The 19,314-nt window shown below is 37.9% G+C and overlaps 1 protein-coding gene across 3 annotated transcripts in view; it reads left to right on the top strand.

Moving 5' to 3' along the window:
* LOC106131003 (acetyl-CoA carboxylase) overlaps positions 1-19,314 on the top strand; it is an 88,737-nt gene that overhangs the window by 20,708 nt on the left and 48,715 nt on the right. For all 3 annotated transcript variants that reach the window (XM_013329969.2, XM_060952958.1, XM_060952957.1), the window contains 17 exons: positions 188-305; positions 1,396-1,503; positions 1,871-2,011; positions 2,552-2,732; positions 4,135-4,242; positions 4,706-4,800; positions 5,547-5,640; positions 6,257-6,372; positions 6,976-7,149; positions 8,062-8,224; positions 8,806-8,968; positions 10,007-10,151; positions 10,946-11,055; positions 12,252-12,418; positions 13,301-13,512; positions 14,573-14,678; positions 15,524-15,661. In XM_013329969.2, coding sequence (XP_013185423.1) covers positions 188-305; positions 1,396-1,503; positions 1,871-2,011; positions 2,552-2,732; positions 4,135-4,242; positions 4,706-4,800; positions 5,547-5,640; positions 6,257-6,372; positions 6,976-7,149; positions 8,062-8,224; positions 8,806-8,968; positions 10,007-10,151; positions 10,946-11,055; positions 12,252-12,418; positions 13,301-13,512; positions 14,573-14,678; positions 15,524-15,661 — 2,339 coding nt within the window. The remainder of the gene's footprint in view (positions 1-187; positions 306-1,395; positions 1,504-1,870; positions 2,012-2,551; positions 2,733-4,134; positions 4,243-4,705; positions 4,801-5,546; positions 5,641-6,256; positions 6,373-6,975; positions 7,150-8,061; positions 8,225-8,805; positions 8,969-10,006; positions 10,152-10,945; positions 11,056-12,251; positions 12,419-13,300; positions 13,513-14,572; positions 14,679-15,523; positions 15,662-19,314) is intronic.

Here is a 19,314-nt window from a genome sequence, read left to right as displayed (position 1 = left end):
CATCACGCTGCAACTATTAAGAGCAAAGAAATAATAGAGAATGTGAAAAAAAACGGGGTAAATTATTAATCCTTGAGGTTTTCAATGATGCCCAAAATAACTATTCCATGCGGACGAATTCGCAGGCACAGCTAGTGTATAACGAGTTTGTTTCATAATGTATGATGATTGTCCAATTTGTTTCCAGGCCGTCTATGTCCCAAGGCACTGTGATCCACAGTCAGCGGTTCCAAGAGAAGGACTTCACCATCGCCACGCCCGAGGAGTTTGTCAGGAGGTTTCAGGGCACCAAGCCCATCAATAAGGTTGGTTGACATTTTATTTAAATAAATGCCCTGTGGTTCCCGGCATCAATACAAAAAAGAATAGAACCACTCCATCTCTTTCCCATGGATGTCGTAAAAGGCGACTAAGGGATAGGCTCAAAAACTTGGGTTTCTTCTTTTAGGCGATGGGCTAGCAACCTGTCACTATTTGAATCTCAATTCTATCATTAAGCCAGATTGCTGAACGTGGCCATTCAGTCTTTTCAAGACTATTGTCTCTGTCTACTCTGCAAGGGATATAGACGTGACCATATGTATGTATGTATTTATTTAAACTTCATTGCACAAAATACAAATGTATAGCACAATTGGCGGACTTAATGCTGGATGCATTATCTACCAGTCAACCATTGGGTCTGACAGAGAACTTTATGTGGGGTTAAACTAAATAAATATATTTTATTTATTAAGACACTAATACTTAACAGATTATAACAAAAATTATTTGAAAAGCTGTTGTCTGTGTTTGAAACTTTATTACTTGTAATTGAGTTTTAATAAAATGGAGTATTTATAATTAATTAATTAACATTTCTTACTTATTGAATAAATCTGAACAGCTGAACGTTGCCTTTCAGTCTTTTCAATACTGTTGGCTCTGTCTATCCCACAATCATATCCAATTGAAGCCAAAAAGGCACACTATATAATGAACTCTATATCCCTTGCGGGGTAGACGGTCGAGATTCAATTTTTTTGACAGGTTGCTAGCCCATAGCCCATCATCCAAAAAAGAATCCTTCACATAAATATTATAACAATTTTAAAATAATAATAATTGTTTGTCTGTTTGGTAATACTTTATTGTACATAACAACTTTTTAGTAGTACATAAAAAGACATAAAATACTTTCTGTTTGGCCTGGGTCTTGGATGTTTGTCTTCATAAGTATTTATTATAAAATATAGTGAGTCAGTATCTTGTAACACAAGTCTCGAACTTACTTCGAGGCTAACTCAATCAGTGTAATTTGTCCTGTAAATTAAAAAAAAAACAATGCACAAGTGCGGAGCCTACCCCTATCCTATAATATTTTTGTAAATCAATAGTTTTTTTTTTTAATTCCAGGTGTTGATAGCGAACAACGGTATTGGCGCGGTGAAATGCATGCGATCCATAAGAAGATGGTCCTACGAGATGTTCAAGAACGAGCGGGCCGTACGCTTCGTTGTTATGGTAGGTTTAATGTACTATCTTTGTTTTTGCAAGATGATGTTAATTTATTTAATAAAATCGACAGTATATGTATGTAATAGTATGGAGAGTAATTATAATTTGGTGCAAGTCTGTGGTGCAGCGGTGGAATGCTTGTCTGTGACGCCAAATGACCCGGGTTCGAATCCTGGCCAGGGCATTATAAGAGAAGAACTTTTTCTGATTGGCTGTTTATCTATATAAATTTTTATTTAAAAGTATAGTATTGTTGAGTTAGTATCTCGTAACAAGTATCGAACTTACTTCGAGGCTAAATCAATCTGTGTAATTTTTTCCGTATTTATTTATCGATGTCTTTTATAATATTATTAAAAAATTCTTTCATCAGGTGACCCCGGAAGACCTGAAAGCGAACGCGGAGTACATCAAGATGGCGGACCACTATGTTCCGGTTCCTGGCGGGTCCAACAACAACAATTACGCGAACGTGGAGCTTATTGTGGACATCGCGATACGAACCCAAGTGCAGGTTAGTGTTAAGAAGGTGTACAACAAAATGGTGAGAAACAGCGAGAAACAGGCAAACCGGTGGTCGAATTGGTAATGTGCCTGGTTAAAATGCGTGATACGCAGAAAAGCACAGGTTCAAATACCGCCTCGGCCATGTACCAATGACTATTTAAGAAGAAGTTAGTTGATTAACCTTCCCCTTAGTCGTCTTTTTACGACATTCATGTAAAATGAAATGGAGCGATCTTAATCTAAATTGCCGGGAACGGCGCGGAATTAAACTAGTATTATGAATAAGTAGTATTATGAAGAAGGCATAGAAACTTGGGATTCTTCGTTTAGGCAATGGGCTAGCAACCCGTCACTATTTGAATCTCAATTCTATCATTAAGCCAAACAGCTGAACGTGGCCTATCAGTATTTTCAAGACTGTTATCTCTGCTAGCCCACAAGAGATATAGACGTGACATACACATATGACATACATATGTATGTATGAAGAAGTACAAGTAAATTGAGCTATAAGCTTTGAATCAAAATTATTACTATTTCTTCCCAGGCTGTCTGGGCGGGCTGGGGCCACGCATCAGAGAACCCCAAGCTGCCGGAGCTGCTCCACAGAGCCGGGGTGGTGTTCATTGGACCTCCGGAGAAGGCCATGTGGGCTCTGGGTGACAAGATCGCCTCGTCCATTGTAGCCCAGACCGCTAATATACCAACATTGCCTTGGAGTGGCAGCGGTAAGTATCGTGTTTTCAATTCTTCATTCATATAACATACATACATACATATCATCACGTCTATATCCCTTACGGGGTAGACAGAGCCAACAGTCTTGAAAAGACTGAAAGGCCACGTTCAGCTATTTGGCTTAATGATAGAATTGAGATTCAAATAGTGACAGGTTGCTAGCCTGTCGCCTAAAAAAGAATCCCAAGTTTGTAAGCCTATCCCTTAGTCGCCTTTTACGACATCCATGTTGACTTCATTCATATTGGTCTTTGTATTAACTTGTAGAGAGTTATGAATGTGGATGAAGCGAAGGAAGTATGCAGAGATCGTGGCAAGTGGAAAGATGTAGTCTCTGCCTACCCCTCCGGGAAAGAGGCGTGATTTTATGTATGTATGTTGTAGGAAGTATAGTTATTAAGTTATTTATTTACTACAGAAGATAGAAGGAGAAATGAGGAGAGAATATAATCAGTTTAAAATGTCTATATTATTCAACGTATAAATTAAGAATATTGACAATTAAAATTCTTTTTTTTACATATCAATAACAAACAGAAGGTTGCCTACAAACTAATATTGGTATCTGAAAATTGGGATAGGCTTTGACGGTCTCTGTGGCGCAGTGGTAGTACGCTTGTCTGTGACACCGGAGGTCCCGGGTTCGAATCCTGGTCAGGGCATGATGAGAAAAGAACTTTCTCTGATTGGCCTGGGTCTTGGATGTTTATCTATATAAGTATATATTATAAAATATAGTATCGTTGTGTTAGTATCTCGTAACAAAAGTCTCGAAATTACCTCGAGGCTAACTCAATTGGTGTAATTTGTCCCGTGTATATTTGTATTTATTTATTATTATTTACAAACTTGGGATGCTTTTTTAGGTGATGGGCTAGCAACCCGTCACTATTTGAATCTCAATTCTATCATTAAGCCAAACAGCTGAATGTGGCCATTCAGTCTTTTCAAGACTGCTGGCTCTGTCTACCCCGCAAAGAAAATTTAACGTGATTATATGTATGTATTATATAAATCTTATATATAAAATTCTCGTGTCACAATGTTTGTCTCCGTACTCCTCCGAAACGGCTTTACCGATTTTAACCAAATTTTGCATGCATATTCAGTAGGTCTGAGAATCGGCTAAAATCTTTTTCTCATACCCCTAAGTGTTAAGGGTTGTTCCACACTTAACATTTGTTTTAACTAGAAATTACTTAAAAGTGATTTATATGGCAAAACAACGTTTGCCGGGACAGCTAGTAATATAAAGAAATTAATCCTTTCTTTCTTTCCTTACATTAATTATAAATATCGACATCGATTTAAGTATCTTAGGTCTAATCTATGCATTTCCGTGGGAGCTAACTAGATTATGATTTAAATTTTTTTTATTTATCATTCTTCCAGAATTGAAAGCTGAATACAACACGAAGAAAATTAAGATCTCATCGGAACTTTTCGCTAAAGGCTGTGTGACTAGTCCCGAGCAAGGCTTGCAAGCTGCCAATAAAATAGGTGAGTTTTTCTTTATATTTTTTAAAATCTTTATTTAAATAATGGACTTTTGTCATTAAGACATGTCAGTCCCATTGTAACAGATGTTAAATTTAACACAAGGTGCTAATAGAATCGTAAATTGCATCACATACAGGTTTGATACTTTATTACCGAAAGGAATATATACTTAAAGTCATGCTTTCTCTAAGGAGAATCTCTTTATAGACTATTCTTACACTATCGTTACGCTATCGTTATGCTATCGTTATGCTATCGTTATGCTATCGTTACGCTATCGTTATGCTATCGTTACGCTATCGTTAACCTCACGTAACGCTATATTTATACTATTTTTATACAGGATTTTATAGGGAAATAGACGTGGTTATATGTAAGTATAAGACAATGAGGTTTTTGTCATGCGCTAGGTATAGAAAAAATTATCCACAGTTTTTTTTTTATATATAAAACTCATGTTTAGGGTTCCCCGTGATGATCAAGGCGTCTGAAGGCGGCGGCGGTAAAGGCATCAGGAAGGTGGAGAACCCAGACGATTTCAACAACATGTTCAGACAGGCAAGTTTAAATTCCAGCACCAGAATCACACAAAAATTAAACATATCACTCACAAAATAGAAAAATAAAACCAAGTACACATTTGTATCTATACTTCTATACTAATATTATAAAGCTGAAGACTTTGTTTGTTTGAACACGTTAATCTCAGGAACTACTAGTTTGAATTGAAAAATTATTTTTGTGTTGAATAGACCATTTATCGAGGAAGGCTTTAGGCTATATAAACATCACGCTGTAACTATTAGGAGCGAAGAAATAATGTATGGAAATTATTCAGCCTTAAGGGGTTCAAAGATACCGAAAATAAGTACTCCACGCGGACGGAGTCGCGGGCACAGCTAGTTTATTAATACAATTTAACGAAATGTATGGAATTAATTCTTCTTCTAAACTTTTACTCCTCGTCCGTCTGGCTTTAGTCCCGGTCGCATCCTCACCGCTCTGGAGAGGAGCCCGGGGTGTGCCTTTGGGTGAGTCAGGTTTTTACACGAAGCGACTCCCGTCTGACTTTCTTAGCCATTGCAGGGGAAACTAACCCGTATTGGATCGATCATGGTAACACATCCTGTTACCTGATTGTGCAGGTTTCCTCACGATGTTTTTGCTCACCGTCAGTTAGTATTCAAATAATTTTCTAAAGTTTTATGGTCCGATTGATGTACTAAGCGTATTTTAAATTATGACTGCTGTTAAAAAATTTGAAGTTAAATGAACTTTGATTGATTGATTGATTCGTTGACCAGGTGCAAGCCGAAGTGCCCGGGTCGCCCATTTTCGTGATGAAACTCGCGAGGTCTGCTAGACATTTGGAGGTCCAGCTGTTGGCAGATCAATATGGTGAGTTGTAAAACTTTATAACTGTTATGATTCATCTAGAGATATTCACATAGGTATTTATTTATAAAGTCAATATTAATCTTGTCCACATTTCTATTCTAAGTTTGGATAATTGTGAAGTTGACGTTATTGAAGAAAAGGTTGCAGTGCAGGTTGTTTGCAATGCTTTGGAAGCGGCAGTAAACTTAGTTTTAAGTAATTTATTTGACGTCAACCAATGTTATGAAAAACCAAAAAAATATGACAATTATAAAGTAATGTTGAAATGTCCCTAGTAAAAATAAAAATTTTGAATTTTATGTTGCGTTTTAGAGTAACAGACTAACAAAAAATGCACAGCAGTAACTTCACGGTACCTACTAAAACTTCTAGATGAAATTTAGTGTAGGTATGTTCCTTAGGGAGCGTTCTTACCTTCCGTAGGAGTTTTTAAAGTTGTTATTGGAGTTCGAAAACAGAGAGATTATCTGGACAGAGCCGCGGGATGCTATATGTTTAACAAAAAATGCCTATAGTATCGTTAAGTTTATATCACAAAATATACTTACTGTAGATTCTTGTGTATTTGAAATAGAGAAATATAAATTAGCTTGTTAAAATGTAACAAATCTTGCAGGCAACGCGATATCATTATTCGGTCGCGACTGTTCCATCCAGCGTCGCCATCAGAAGATCATCGAGGAAGCTCCCGCCGCCGTCGCTAAACCTGACGTCTTTATTGAGATGGAGAAGGTAAGTGAATAATGGGAAAACATACATACATTCTGACATATATTACGCTTAAATGAGTATTTAGACCCAACTGACTTAGAAAAATCCAAATTGTCCGATGTGACAACACAGCAACGATTTACCCCGCGTTAATTATGGAGAAGAATCGTCTTTAAATTAACTCAAACCAGATGTAGATAAAAAGATGGTTTCTAAAGTCTTGTCTTACACCCGTCACCCAAACATCATAAGATCATCGAGATAGCACCGGTCGCTGTCGCTAAACCTGACCGCATTTATTGAGATGGTGAAGGTAAGCGCTAAAGACCTTTTTAACCCCAAATGCTCTCCAAGACAGGCATGGTGTTGCTTCAGAACCCGGGGTCTAAGTAATTTGAGGTAAAACCGGGAGACATTATACTGGTGAAAGGCAAGGAGGACATCGAAATCAGAATAAAAGCACTGTTTTTCGATAACATGGATATGCGAGTCGTAACGTTTATGTTATCACTTTAAACAACTTTACTCAGTATCTAAAGAGTTATACTAACTTAGTAGTAAAGAGTTACACAGGGGTATAAAGTAACTTACCGTTACAAAATTTCATTCTATTTCTTTTACTAGGCCGCCGTCCGTCTAGCTAAAATGGTGGGTTACGTCAGCGCGGGAACTGTGGAGTACTTGTACGAGCCTGCCTCCGACACGTACTACTTCCTGGAGCTGAACCCCCGTCTGCAAGTGGAACATCCTTGCACCGAGATGGTTGCCGATGTCAATCTGCCCGCTGCTCAGTTGCAGGTAAGGAAAGGGTTTGGTCTACTCGAAAGACCTTTAGTCTACTCGGAAAACCTTGATCTTTTAAAAATGTATTACAGAAAATATAGCATACAGAAATGTAATGCAGGTATATCTTGAGTATACTGAGAAGTCCTTGGTCTACTGAGACCTTGGTCTACTGAGACCTTGGTCTACTGAGGAGACCTTGGTCTACTGAGGAGACCTTGGTCTACTGAGACCTTAGTCTACTCAGAAAATCTTGGTGGTCTGTAATTTCTATGGTGTTTAATATAAGTGGAAATGTAGTAATAAATATTGGGTACTTTGGGATTCTTTATTAGGCTACGGGCCAGCAACCTGTCACTATTTGAATCTCAATTCTATCATTAAGCCAAATAGCTGAACGTGGCCATTCAGTCTATTCAAGACTATTGGCTCTGTCTACCCCGCGAGGGATAAAGACGTGAACATATGTCTGTATGTATGTAATATTGGGTATTTTGTAAGACCATTATTTATTCAATTTTTTTCGTACAAAATACAAATGTAAAGCCCAATTGGTGGACTTAATGCGAAAACCATTAATCTACCAGTCAACCTTTGGGTCTGACAGAGAACTTTATGTGGGGTCAAACTAAATTAATACACCCACACAAAATGCAAAATAAAATAATTATATATATAGTATGTTTTGAGTTGAGTTGAGATCCAAATAGTGACAGGTTGCTAGCCCATCGCCTAAAAGAAGAATCTCAAGTTTATAAGCCTATCCCTTAATCGTCTTTTATGACATCCATGGGAAAGAGCTGGAGTGTTCCTATTCTTTTTTCTATTGGTGTCGGCAACCACACGGCACAAATTATTATAAATCAGTTAGATTATTACAAAATTAGCTTCCGACAATAAGTTGACTGAATGATTGTTCCCCATCAGATCGCCATGGGCCTCCCCTTGTACAACATCAAGGACATCCGCCTACTGTACGGGGAGTCGCCCTGGGGAATGACCCAGATTGACTTCGACGAGCCCAAGCAGAGGCCGTCTCCGTGGGGGCACGTCATCGCCGCCAGGATCACGTCGGAGAACCCCGATGAAGGTAATTTATTCACTCGTTCATTCATTCAGTCGATCGTTCATTCAGTCGTTCATTCATTCATTCATTCATTCGTTCGTTCAGTCGTTCATTCATGCAGTTGTTCATTCATTCAGTCGTTCATTTATGCAGTTGTTTATTCATTCAGTCGTTCATTCATGCAGTCGTTCATTCATTCAATCGTTCATTGTTTCAATCGTTCAATTTTCAAACAAAGTCGCCCTTGGTAAATAAAATTGCAGTTAGACAAGAGAAAATAAGGGTTATTTATATCTAATATTATGTAGCGATCAATAAATCACTTAGTTAATTTTTAACCGCCAATGATTGTTTGATGGCCTTTGTGGCGCAGCGGTAGTACGCTTGTCTGTGACACCGGAGGTCCCGGGTTCGAATCCCGGCCAGGGCATGATGAGAAAAGAACTTTTTCTGATTGGCCTGGGCCTTGGATGTTTATCTATACCTACAAGTATTTATTATCGTTGAGTTGAGTATCTCGTTACATTAATTTTATATTATATTTTTGTTAATCTGTGTAATTTGTTCAAAAAAAAATAAAAAATAAAACTCGTCTCTCCCAACAGGATTCAAACCGTCCTCGGGCACTGTTCAAGAGCTGAACTTCCGCTCCTCGAAGAACGTGTGGGGATACTTCAGCGTGGCCGCTTCGGGGGGGCTCCACGAGTTTGCCGACTCCCAGTTCGGCCACTGCTTCTCTTGGGGCGAGACCAGGGAGCAAGCGAGAGAGTGAGTTAGATGTAGAGTGAGCGAGATAGCTGGAGACATTTTGTTTCGTGGATTTTAAGAATAGAATAGATTTATTTTTTAAAATTGGATACAAGGTATCCCTTATTGACGTCACATCACTTAAATCTAATTATAACCACTACCGCTTCCAGAGCGCGTGTGTAGAAGAAGCGGCGGAAAAAACTACACTGCAGCATTTTCATCAATTTACAAAACCTATGACTTATTCTTCTCCCTCCTGGCTTTCAGTCACTTTCTTCTGTGTAATGAAGCGTGTTTGCATCATCGATATTGTAAATTTTTTATAAATAATTAATTTGTTTATTTCATTACCTTGATCAAATCGGAGAATTTCTAGCAAAAGCTCTGATCAAGAGTACCCGAAACTGACGAGCTTGCACAAAGAGAGTTATGAATGTGGATGAAGCGAAAGAAGTGTGCAGGGATCGTGGCAATTGGAAGATGTGATCTCTGCCTACCCCGCCGGGAAAGAGGCGTGATTTACGACCCCTTGCGGGGTAGACAGAGCCAACAGTCTTGAAAACACTGAATGGCCAAGTTCAGATATTTGGCTTTAAGATAGAATTAAGATTGAAATAGTGACAGGTTGCTAGCCCATCGCCTAAACGAAGAATCTAAAGTTTATAAGCCTATACCTTAGTCTCCTTTTACGACATCCATGGGAAAGAGATGGAGTGGTCCTATTTTTTTTCTATTGGTGCCGGGAAATACGCTGATTAAAGAGATTCTGTTTACAGCAAACGAAGTCGCGGGCAACAGCTAGATTAATTCACTACATACAGTTTTCTTTAACATTCACGATACCAAGGCATATGTGTATGTATGTTAGTATGTATGTATGTAGTTGACATTGATTTGTATGGTTGGTTATTTTCCGCAAATAATGTTTTGTACATACATTATATTATATGAATAATAAACTAGCTGTGCCCGCGACTTCGTCCGCGTGGCACGGCAAGATTTATGTTGTGTGGTTTTTTTTTAACTTACTAACTGACTGTTCTCTCTCTCTGCCAGAAACCTGGTGATAGCCCTCAAAGAGTTGTCCATCCGTGGCGACTTCAGGACCACTGTGGAGTACCTCATCACTTTGCTGGAGACGACCGCCTTCCAAGAGAACAACATCGACACCAGTTGGCTGGACGCCCTCATTGCTGAGAGGGTGTGTTATGTTTATATATATATATTTACTAGAGGCCGCCCGCGACTTCGTCCGCATGGAAACCCTATCAATCCCGCGGGAACTCTGGGATAAAAAGTAGCCTATGTGTTATTCTGGGTCTTCAGCTACCTACATACCAAATTTCATGGTAATCGGTTCCGTAGTTTTTGCGTGAAAGAGTAACAAACATCCATACATCCATACAAACTTTCGCCTTTATAATAGTAGTAGGATTTAAAGAGGTAGTCTCTCCGGAAAAGAGGCGTGATTTTATGTATGTGTTATATTTATATACATACATACATATGATCACGTGTATATCCCTAGCGGGGTAGACAGAGTTACCAGTCTTGAAAAGACTGATGGGCCACGTTCAGCTATTTGGCTTAACGATATAATTGAGATTCAAATAGTGACAGGTTGCTAGCCCGTCGCCTGAAAGTGGAATCTCAAGTTTATAAGCCTATCCCTTAGTCGCCTTTTACGACATCCGTGGCAAAGAGATGGAGTGGTCCTATTATTTTTTGTAATGGTGCCGGTAACCACACGTCACTATATATTGTATTTATATATTTATTTATTTAAACATCAAAATACAAATGCCGCCGTGTGGTTACCGGCACCAATACAAAAAAAGAATAGAGTCACTCCATCTCTTTTTCAACATGCTGAAGAGTTTGTTTGTTTGTTTGAAAGCGCTAATCTCAGAAAGAACTGGTTCGAATTGAAAAATTCTTTTTGTGTTGCATATACCATTTATCGAGGAAGGCTTTAATATATGTGATTTCCAACAGATGCAGTCGGAGAAACCCGATATAATGCTTGGAGTAATCTGCGGCTCAATCCTCATAGCCGACAACATCATCACGGCGCATTTCCAGGAGTTCAAGAGCGCTTTGGAGAAGTAAGTTTCTCACTCCCCCCACCCCACCCCACTTCTCTCCAAGGGGGATGTAGGCAACCTTCTTGGTAAACAATAAAATATTTTTTTATTGTAAAAGCTTCTCAATTTTTATGTTCATAACTAGAGGCCGCCCGCGACTTCGTCCGCATGGAAACCCTATCAATCCCGCGGGAACTCTGGGATAAAAAGTAGCCTATGTGTTATTCTGGGTCTTCAGCTACCTACATACCAAATTTCATGGTAATCGGTTCAGTAGATTTTGCGTGAAAGAGTAACAAACATCCATACATCCATACAAACTTTCGCCTTTGTAATAGTAGTAGGATATATGTAATTATTTTAAACTGATTATTTTCTCCACTTTTCTCTTTCTTTCTTCTGTGGGAATAAATAACTTTTATAATCATACTTCCTACAGGGACAATACGGGGGGTCAGCTTTTACGTATTGAGATTGTTAATGAACCTTTTAATGTAGACAATGTGCATTCGTTCACGATTTAGATTCAAGATATTCGTAGATGGACGTCCGGTGAAAATGCTGCAGTGTAGTTTGTTTTGACGCTTCTCCTATTCATTTGCGTTAAGCGCTTAAATTACTTAATGTTTACTGCTCTATCCAAAACGTCAGTGCAAATGAAGCAGTAACAAATTGCGCTGCAGCATTTTCTTCGATAACGTCAACTGCACAATTATCCTAACTAGCAATAGAAATGTGAGCGAGAGAATACATACATACATATAATCACGTCTATATCACTTGCGGCATAGACAGAACCAACAGTCTTTGAAAATACTGATAGGCCACGTTCAGCTGTTAGGCTTAATGATAGAATTGAGATTCATATATATATAATGACAGGTTGCTAGCCCATCGCCTAAAAAAAAGAATCCCAAGTTTATAAGCCTTACCCTACATAAAAGAATAGAATAGAATAGAATAGATTTATTTTCAAAATTGGATACAAGGTATCACTTATTGACGTCACATAACTTAAATCTAATTATAACTACTACCGCTTCCAAAGCGCATGTGTAGAAGAAGCGGCGGAACAAACTACACTGCAGCATTTTCATAGGACGTCAATTTACAAATATAGATCTCTTAAATCTAAGTGTAGTAATCTAAGTAATCTAACTCTTAAAAAGAGATAAAATACATTGTTATAATTAATTGGTTTGTACAATTTTCACCAGGGGTCAAATACAAGGCTCTGGCCAGCTATCCAACTGTGTGGACGTGGAGCTCATACACAGCGGGCACAAGTACAAGGTGCAAGCGACCAAGTCTGGTCCAACTTCGTACTTCCTCGCCATGAACGGCAGCTTCAAGGAGATGGAGGTGCACAAGCTGACTGACGGCGGTGAGTGACTGACTTACTGATTAACCTACTAATATAACATACATTTATTTATTTAGGTACACCAACAGGTTACATAATATAAATTTAGGAGTAAAATTCAATTTATGTGCTAGCATGCAACCCAATTATAGGTGAACACAACTTTCAAGCGAACAGGCGAGTGTTATTTATTATTATTATTACAACAATATATTGAGATACATACATAAAATGACGCCTCTTTCCCGGAGGGGTAGGCAGAGACTACCTGTTTCCACTTGCCACGATCTCTGCACACTTCCTTCGCTTCATCCACATTCATAACTCTCTTCATGCAAGCTCGGCGGTTTCGGGTATTTTTGACCTGACCCTTTACCAGGACGTCCTTAATTTGATCAAGAAACGTTCGTCTAGGTCTTCTAACTAATTTTATAAATAATGCCGGGAACCACACGGCACAAAATATTATAAATAAATAAATAAATATATACGGGACAAATTACAGTGATTGAGTTAGCCCTGAAGTAAGTTCGAGACTTGTATTACGAGATACTAACTCAACGATACTATATTTTATAATAAATACTTATACCCGAAACCGCCGAGCTTGTATGAAGAGAGTTATGAATGTGGTCGAAGCGAAAGAAGTATGCAGAGATCGTGGCAAGTGGAAAGAGGTAGTCTCTGCCTACCCCTCCGGGAAAGAGGCGTGATTTTATGTATGTATGTATGTATGTAAATACTTATAAAGATAAACATCCAAGGCCCGGGCCAATTAGAGAAAATTTGTTTCTCATCACGCCCTGACCGGGATTCGTACCCGGGACCTCCGGTGTCACAGACAAGCGCACTACCGCTGCGCCACAGAGGCCGTCTTCTAATCTTTACAAATAAAATTCCCAGGTATCCTGCTGTCGATAGACGGTGCTTCCTACACCACGTATTTGAAAGACGAAGTGGACAAATACCGAATCGTGATTGGTAATCAGACCGTGGTGTTTGAGAAGGAGAAGGATCCGTCCAAACTGAGAGCGCCATCTGCCGGGAAACTCATCAATACTCTCATCGAAGATGGCGGCCATGTTGACAAGGGGCAGCCGTACGCTGAAATCGAGGTTAGTATAAATAAATATATACGGGACAAATTACACAGATTGAGTTAGCCTCGAAGTGAGTTCGAGACTTGTGTTACGAGATACTAACTCAACGATACTATATTTTATAATAAATACTTATATAGATAAACGTCCAAGACCCAGGCCAATTAGAAAAAGTTCGGTTCTCATCATGCCCTGGCCGGGATTCGAACCTGCGACTTCCGGTGTCACAGACAAGCGTACTACCGCTGCGCCACAGAGGCCGTATGAATCATAATGATCATATTCCTTGCGGGGTAGATAGAGCCAGCGGTATCTAAAAGGCTGGAGGAGATGTCACTAATGTGACACATCCAACTAACATATTGTATGTAGTACTTATATATAGTATACATATTAAATGTTAAGTACATGAAGTGTGTTTATTCATAGCCAAGAAGATGATGCGCTCAGCCAATAGCAGCGGGGAATCTACATACATACATATATATGGTCACGTCTATATCCCTTGCGGGGTAGACAGAGCCAACAGTCTAGTAAAGACTGATAGGCCACGTTCAGCTATTGGGCTTTAAAATAAAATTGAGATTCAAATAGTGACAGGTTGCTTGCCCATCGCCTAAAAAAGAATCCCAAGTTTGTAAGCCTATCCCTTGGTCGCCTTTTACGACATCCATGAGACAGATTGTGGTCCTATTGTAAAGTTCCGTAACCACACGTCACTTTTGAATACAGATGAGTATGGCCGTTCAGTCTTTTCAGGACTGTTGGCTCTGCCTACCCTGCGGAATATATATATGTCTAGCGACCCACCCCGGCTTCGCACGGGTGCAAAATTATAAATGTTCTTGTACATAAAAACCTTCCTCTTGAACCACTCTACCTGTTACAAAAAACCGCATCAAAATTAAATTTTAAAGATTTAAGCATACAGACAAACAGACTAAAATAGCGACTTTGTTTTATACTATGTAGTGATTATATATAATACATATGTATAGTATGTTATGTCTATATGAAAATTTGGACCGATTTGACACACTGAAAATTCTATTTTATTAATTTTATTTGTGAACAGGTTATGAAAATGGTGATGACCCTGTCCGCCCCTGAGTCAGGCAAGGTCACGTGGAACCTCCGCCCTGGAGCTGTGCTGGACATGGGCTCGCTTATAGGAACACTAGGTAAGCTAATTACTTAACGGCCTCTGTGGCTCAGCGGTAGTACGCTTGTCTGTGACACCGGAGGTCCCGGGTTCGAATCCCGGTCAGGGCATGATGAGAAAAGAACTTTTTCTGATTGTCCTGGGTCTTGGATGTTTATCTATATAAGTATTTATTATAAAATATAGTATCGTTGAGTTAGTATCTCGTAACACAAGTTTCGAACTTACTTCGAGGCTAACTCAATCAGTGTAATTTGTCCCGTATATATTTATATTTATTTATATATTTATATTAATTAACATTACTATTATTACTTTCATATTATTCATTCAACCTATTTTATCTGTATGTATGTATGTATATTTTTCCGCCTGACTTTAGTCCCGGTTTCATCCTCACCACTCTGGAGAGGATAAGTATGTTATATAGACTATATATATAATATTTTTTTTTTTTTTATAATTGTCATATATTTTGCTCTCACAAAATTTGAGGTCAACCAATGGTTTGACGCAAATAAATGACTTTAAACAAGGAATAGATATAGCAGACAGAGCCAGCAGTCTTGAAAATACTGAGAGGCCATGTTTAGCTGTCAATATAAAATGTAATATAGACATACGTTTAGTCACGTCTATATCCCTTGCAGGGTAGACAGAGCCCGCAGTCTTAAAAATGACTGACAGCTGAACGTGGCTTACGTTCAGCTGTTTGGCTTAATGATAGAATTGAGATTCAAATGGTGACAGGTTGCTTACCCATCGACTTAAAAAGAAAGCATTAAAAAAGAATAAGAATCCCCAAGTACGATTATATGAGCATATAAATTGTTAAATTAATATATAATTATTATTTTTTTACAGAGTTGGACGACCCCTCCCTAGTGACCACCGCCCAACCTTACAAGGGACAGTTCCCGCTGGAGGACAATTCCCCCGTGTCGGAGAAATTGAATCACGCGCACAACAAGTACAGAGCCATATTGGAAAACACGTTGGCTGGTAAGTTGCTATGTTATTTGTGATGTTAATTAAAAAAAAAAATTGTGCCGTGTGGTTCCCGGCATGAATAAAAAAAGAAAGATTAGGACCACTGAATTACATTGTGGGTTATTTTATATGTTAATAGATAGTGTCCCGAAAAGCAGCAGTTTTGAAAATAACATTAATACATATAATCACGTCTGTATCCCTTGCGGGGTAGACAGGGCCAACAGTCTTGAAAAGACTGAATGGCCATGTTCAGCTTTACGGTCCAATCCAATCCATGAAATAGCCATCTTTAAATAAAAATACTCGTATATATTTTATATTTGCATTTTGAGATGGCGATTTCTCGCCATTTCTCGCCATAGAAATCTCAATACATGCATATAATAATAATAATAAATAGCCTTTATTCGCTGACTTTGTACATTGTTATTTCATTACACAGAATAAGCTGATTTGGAATGAAGTGTGTGTTCTTCATGCATCAGCAACCAGTTGTTGGTCAGGTTGTCCATTGACATAGGCCTCCCCCATCGCCTTCCACTCATCTCTATTTCTAGCTGACCTTCTCCATCCTTTAGGTAGATCGTCTGACCATCTCTTGATTTGGCGTCCTTTTTGCCTTTTGCCGTTCCTAGGGTACCATTCCATTAAATCCTTGGTCCATTTTTCTTTATTTGTTCTCAAGATATGACCGGTCCAGTTCCATTTCAGTTTTCTTATTTTTTGTATAACATCGTTTAATTTAGTTCTTTTTCTTATTTTCGTGTTTTCCCATCTATCCCGCAATCTTATGTTCAACATGCTTCTCTCCATGTTGCGTTGACAAACTGCTAGTTTCTGATTGTTTTTCATAGTTGTGGGCCATGTTTGACACCCGTAAGTGAGGCATGGGAGAATGCACGTATTATAAAGCTTGCTTTTTGTTGAGAGTTGGATGGTTTTATTTTTGAAAATTTCCTTTAACGACCAGTAACGTTTCCAAGCTGTACTTATTCTTCTGCTGATTTCCTTTGTATATTGATCATTGATAGATATTAATTGACCTAAGTATATGTATTCATCTACATATTCGATGGTATCTTTCCCTAGTGTTATGGTATCTCTTACCGCATTTGTCATCAATTTTGTTTTCGCAGAATTCATATAAAGACCCGCGCTTCTACTCTCTTGATCTAGTTGCTGTATCATATTTTGCAATATATCTGGTTTCTCTGCAAATAGCACGATGTCATCTGCAAATCTCAAATGATTTAAATTAACGCCATTAATGTTTATTCCAAAATTTTCCCAGTCTAACTTCCTAAATATTTCTTCTAATACAGCCGTGAATAATTTTGGGGAGAGTGGATCGCCTTGCTTTACTCCTCTTCGAATACTGAATTCTTCTCCTTGTTTTTCTAGTTGGACCTGTGCTGTACTGTTTTTGTAAATTTCCTTAATAATTTCTATGTATGTCATGTGTACTCCTTGATTCTGCAGTGCTTCCCAAATATAATTGTGATTTATGGAGTCGAAGGCCTTCCTGTAATCGATGAATGCTATGTAGTAATGTTTGCCGTACTCATTAAGTTTTTCCATAACTTGTTTTACCACATGTATATGATCTATGGTTGAATAATCAGAGCGAAATCCTGCCTGTTCTCTTGGTTGATTTTCTTCTAGTTGTTTCGTAATTCGGCCAAGAATGACTTTAGAAAAGGCCTTATATAAATTAGACATTAAACATATAGGTCTGTAGTTGTTAATATCGTTTTTATCACCTTTTTTATGGAGTAAAATTATTGTCGATTTAGCCCATTGAGTTGGTATTTGCTTAGTTTCTAATATTTCATTGAATAAATTCGTTGTGTGTTTGGATGTAACTGGGAGGGATTCTTTTAATAGTTCACTAGAGATCTTGTCATCACCAGGGGCTTTATCATTTTTTAATGATCTTATAGCTTTAATTGTTTCGCTTTCTAGTATGCAAAGTATTTTTTCTTCAGAGCTCTGGTATTTTTTCTTTCTGATTTCTGTAAAGTCTATCTGGCTATACAAGTCTTTATAAAATTCAGTCGCTATTTTTGCTATAGATGATCTTTTTATGGTAGATTTATTTTTGTTTTTGGTTTTCATGTTGGGTATCCATTGCGTGTATTCTCTTAATTGTTTCAGACCTTTCTTAAGACCTCCTGTCTTTTCTATTTGTTCATTTAGTATCTCCAGTCTCTCCTCCTTTTTATGTTTTCTTATTGCCGTTCTTATATTTTTGCTGAGGGTTGAGATGGTTGTGAAGTTTTGTTTACGGTCCTTCAACAATTCTTTCCTTACCTCCATAAGCTTTAGGGCCTCTTCACCTATTTTGTTTTTCTTTTCTCTTATTGTATTAATTTTATTTAAGTTAATTAGGTTTGTTTCCAGAGAATCATATCTTTTTTGTAATGTGTCATGCTTTTCGAGGTCATGTAATGCAAGTTTTAGGTCATTAAGTACATTTTGTTCCAATGATGATCTTGTAATTTTGTTCGTGTTGCAGGAGGTAATATGTTTTCTTGATTTGTTTTTTCTGAGTAATATAGTACCTCTAACCATTCTATGGTCTGTACTGAAATTTAAATTGTTAACAACGTCAATGTCGCTAAATATACGTTTGTCTCTTGTTAGTATGAAATCGATTTCATTTTTATCTTTGCGCGGAGACATCCATGTCCATTTTCTTGAGTTTTTCTTTTTGAAGAAACTATTCATTATTTTAAGATTATTTGCAAAAGCTAAATCGACAAGTCTTTGTCCATTTTCATTCTTGTTTCTGTCACCAGCACTACTGTAGTTTCCTAACACAAATTCATCCTTGTTTGTTTTGCTGCCAACTTGGGCATTAAAGTCTCCCATAAGGATAATATTTCTAGTCGTATTTTGTATTAATTGTGTCAGATCTTTATAAAATATGTCTTTTGCCTCTTTTGAATCTATTTCTGTGGGTGCATATATTTGGATAATAGTGAACGGTTGTTTAAATTCTGGCAGCTGTATTTTAAGCACTGCAATTCTATTTGATATTCCATTAAAACTTATAATTTTGTCTTTCAGATATTTTTTTATTAAAAACCCCGTTCCATGTGAACCTCTCTTTTCTCCGTAGAAACAAAAAACATATTCCTTGTATTCCCTTATCTCTTTACCAAGTCTTCTTACTTCACTAAGACCGATAATATCCCAATTTATATGACTTATGGCTTCCTCAAGTTCTTGTAATTTGTCATCAGACATTAACGTTCTAACATTTAAAGTTGCGAGATATATTTTTCTTTTATTCTTGATTTTGTTAAAAGATGCATTTCTGGGGGGTAGTGGTCTGTCAACCCCACGGGGACCAGCCGGATTGGGGTTGTTCCGCTTCTGGTTGCTAATTTGTGATTGCTACTTGGATTGGTTTGAATTGTTGCGAATTTGGGAAAATGAGTTTGATCTGGGTCTCATCAGATCATATGCGTTCCTTCTAATCTCTTTCGTTGATTTATTTGTTGATTTCTTAGCTGTAATTTGGTTTTCGGGCGAGCTGGATTGGTCTCTTTTTCTTTTTTCTTTGCTAAGATTTCCTTCTCGCACTATCAGTTGATCATATTTTATGTATGCAATATTTCCTTTCGCACGTTCTTCTATAAGTTTTGGTTTCAATTCCC

The sequence above is a fragment of the Amyelois transitella genome, chromosome 30 (genome assembly GCF_032362555.1).
Source record: "Amyelois transitella isolate CPQ chromosome 30, ilAmyTran1.1, whole genome shotgun sequence".
NCBI lineage: Eukaryota > Metazoa > Arthropoda > Insecta > Lepidoptera > Pyralidae > Amyelois > Amyelois transitella.
Note: the sequence above shows the minus strand (reverse complement) of the source record. Positions and strands in the feature narration are given on the sequence as shown.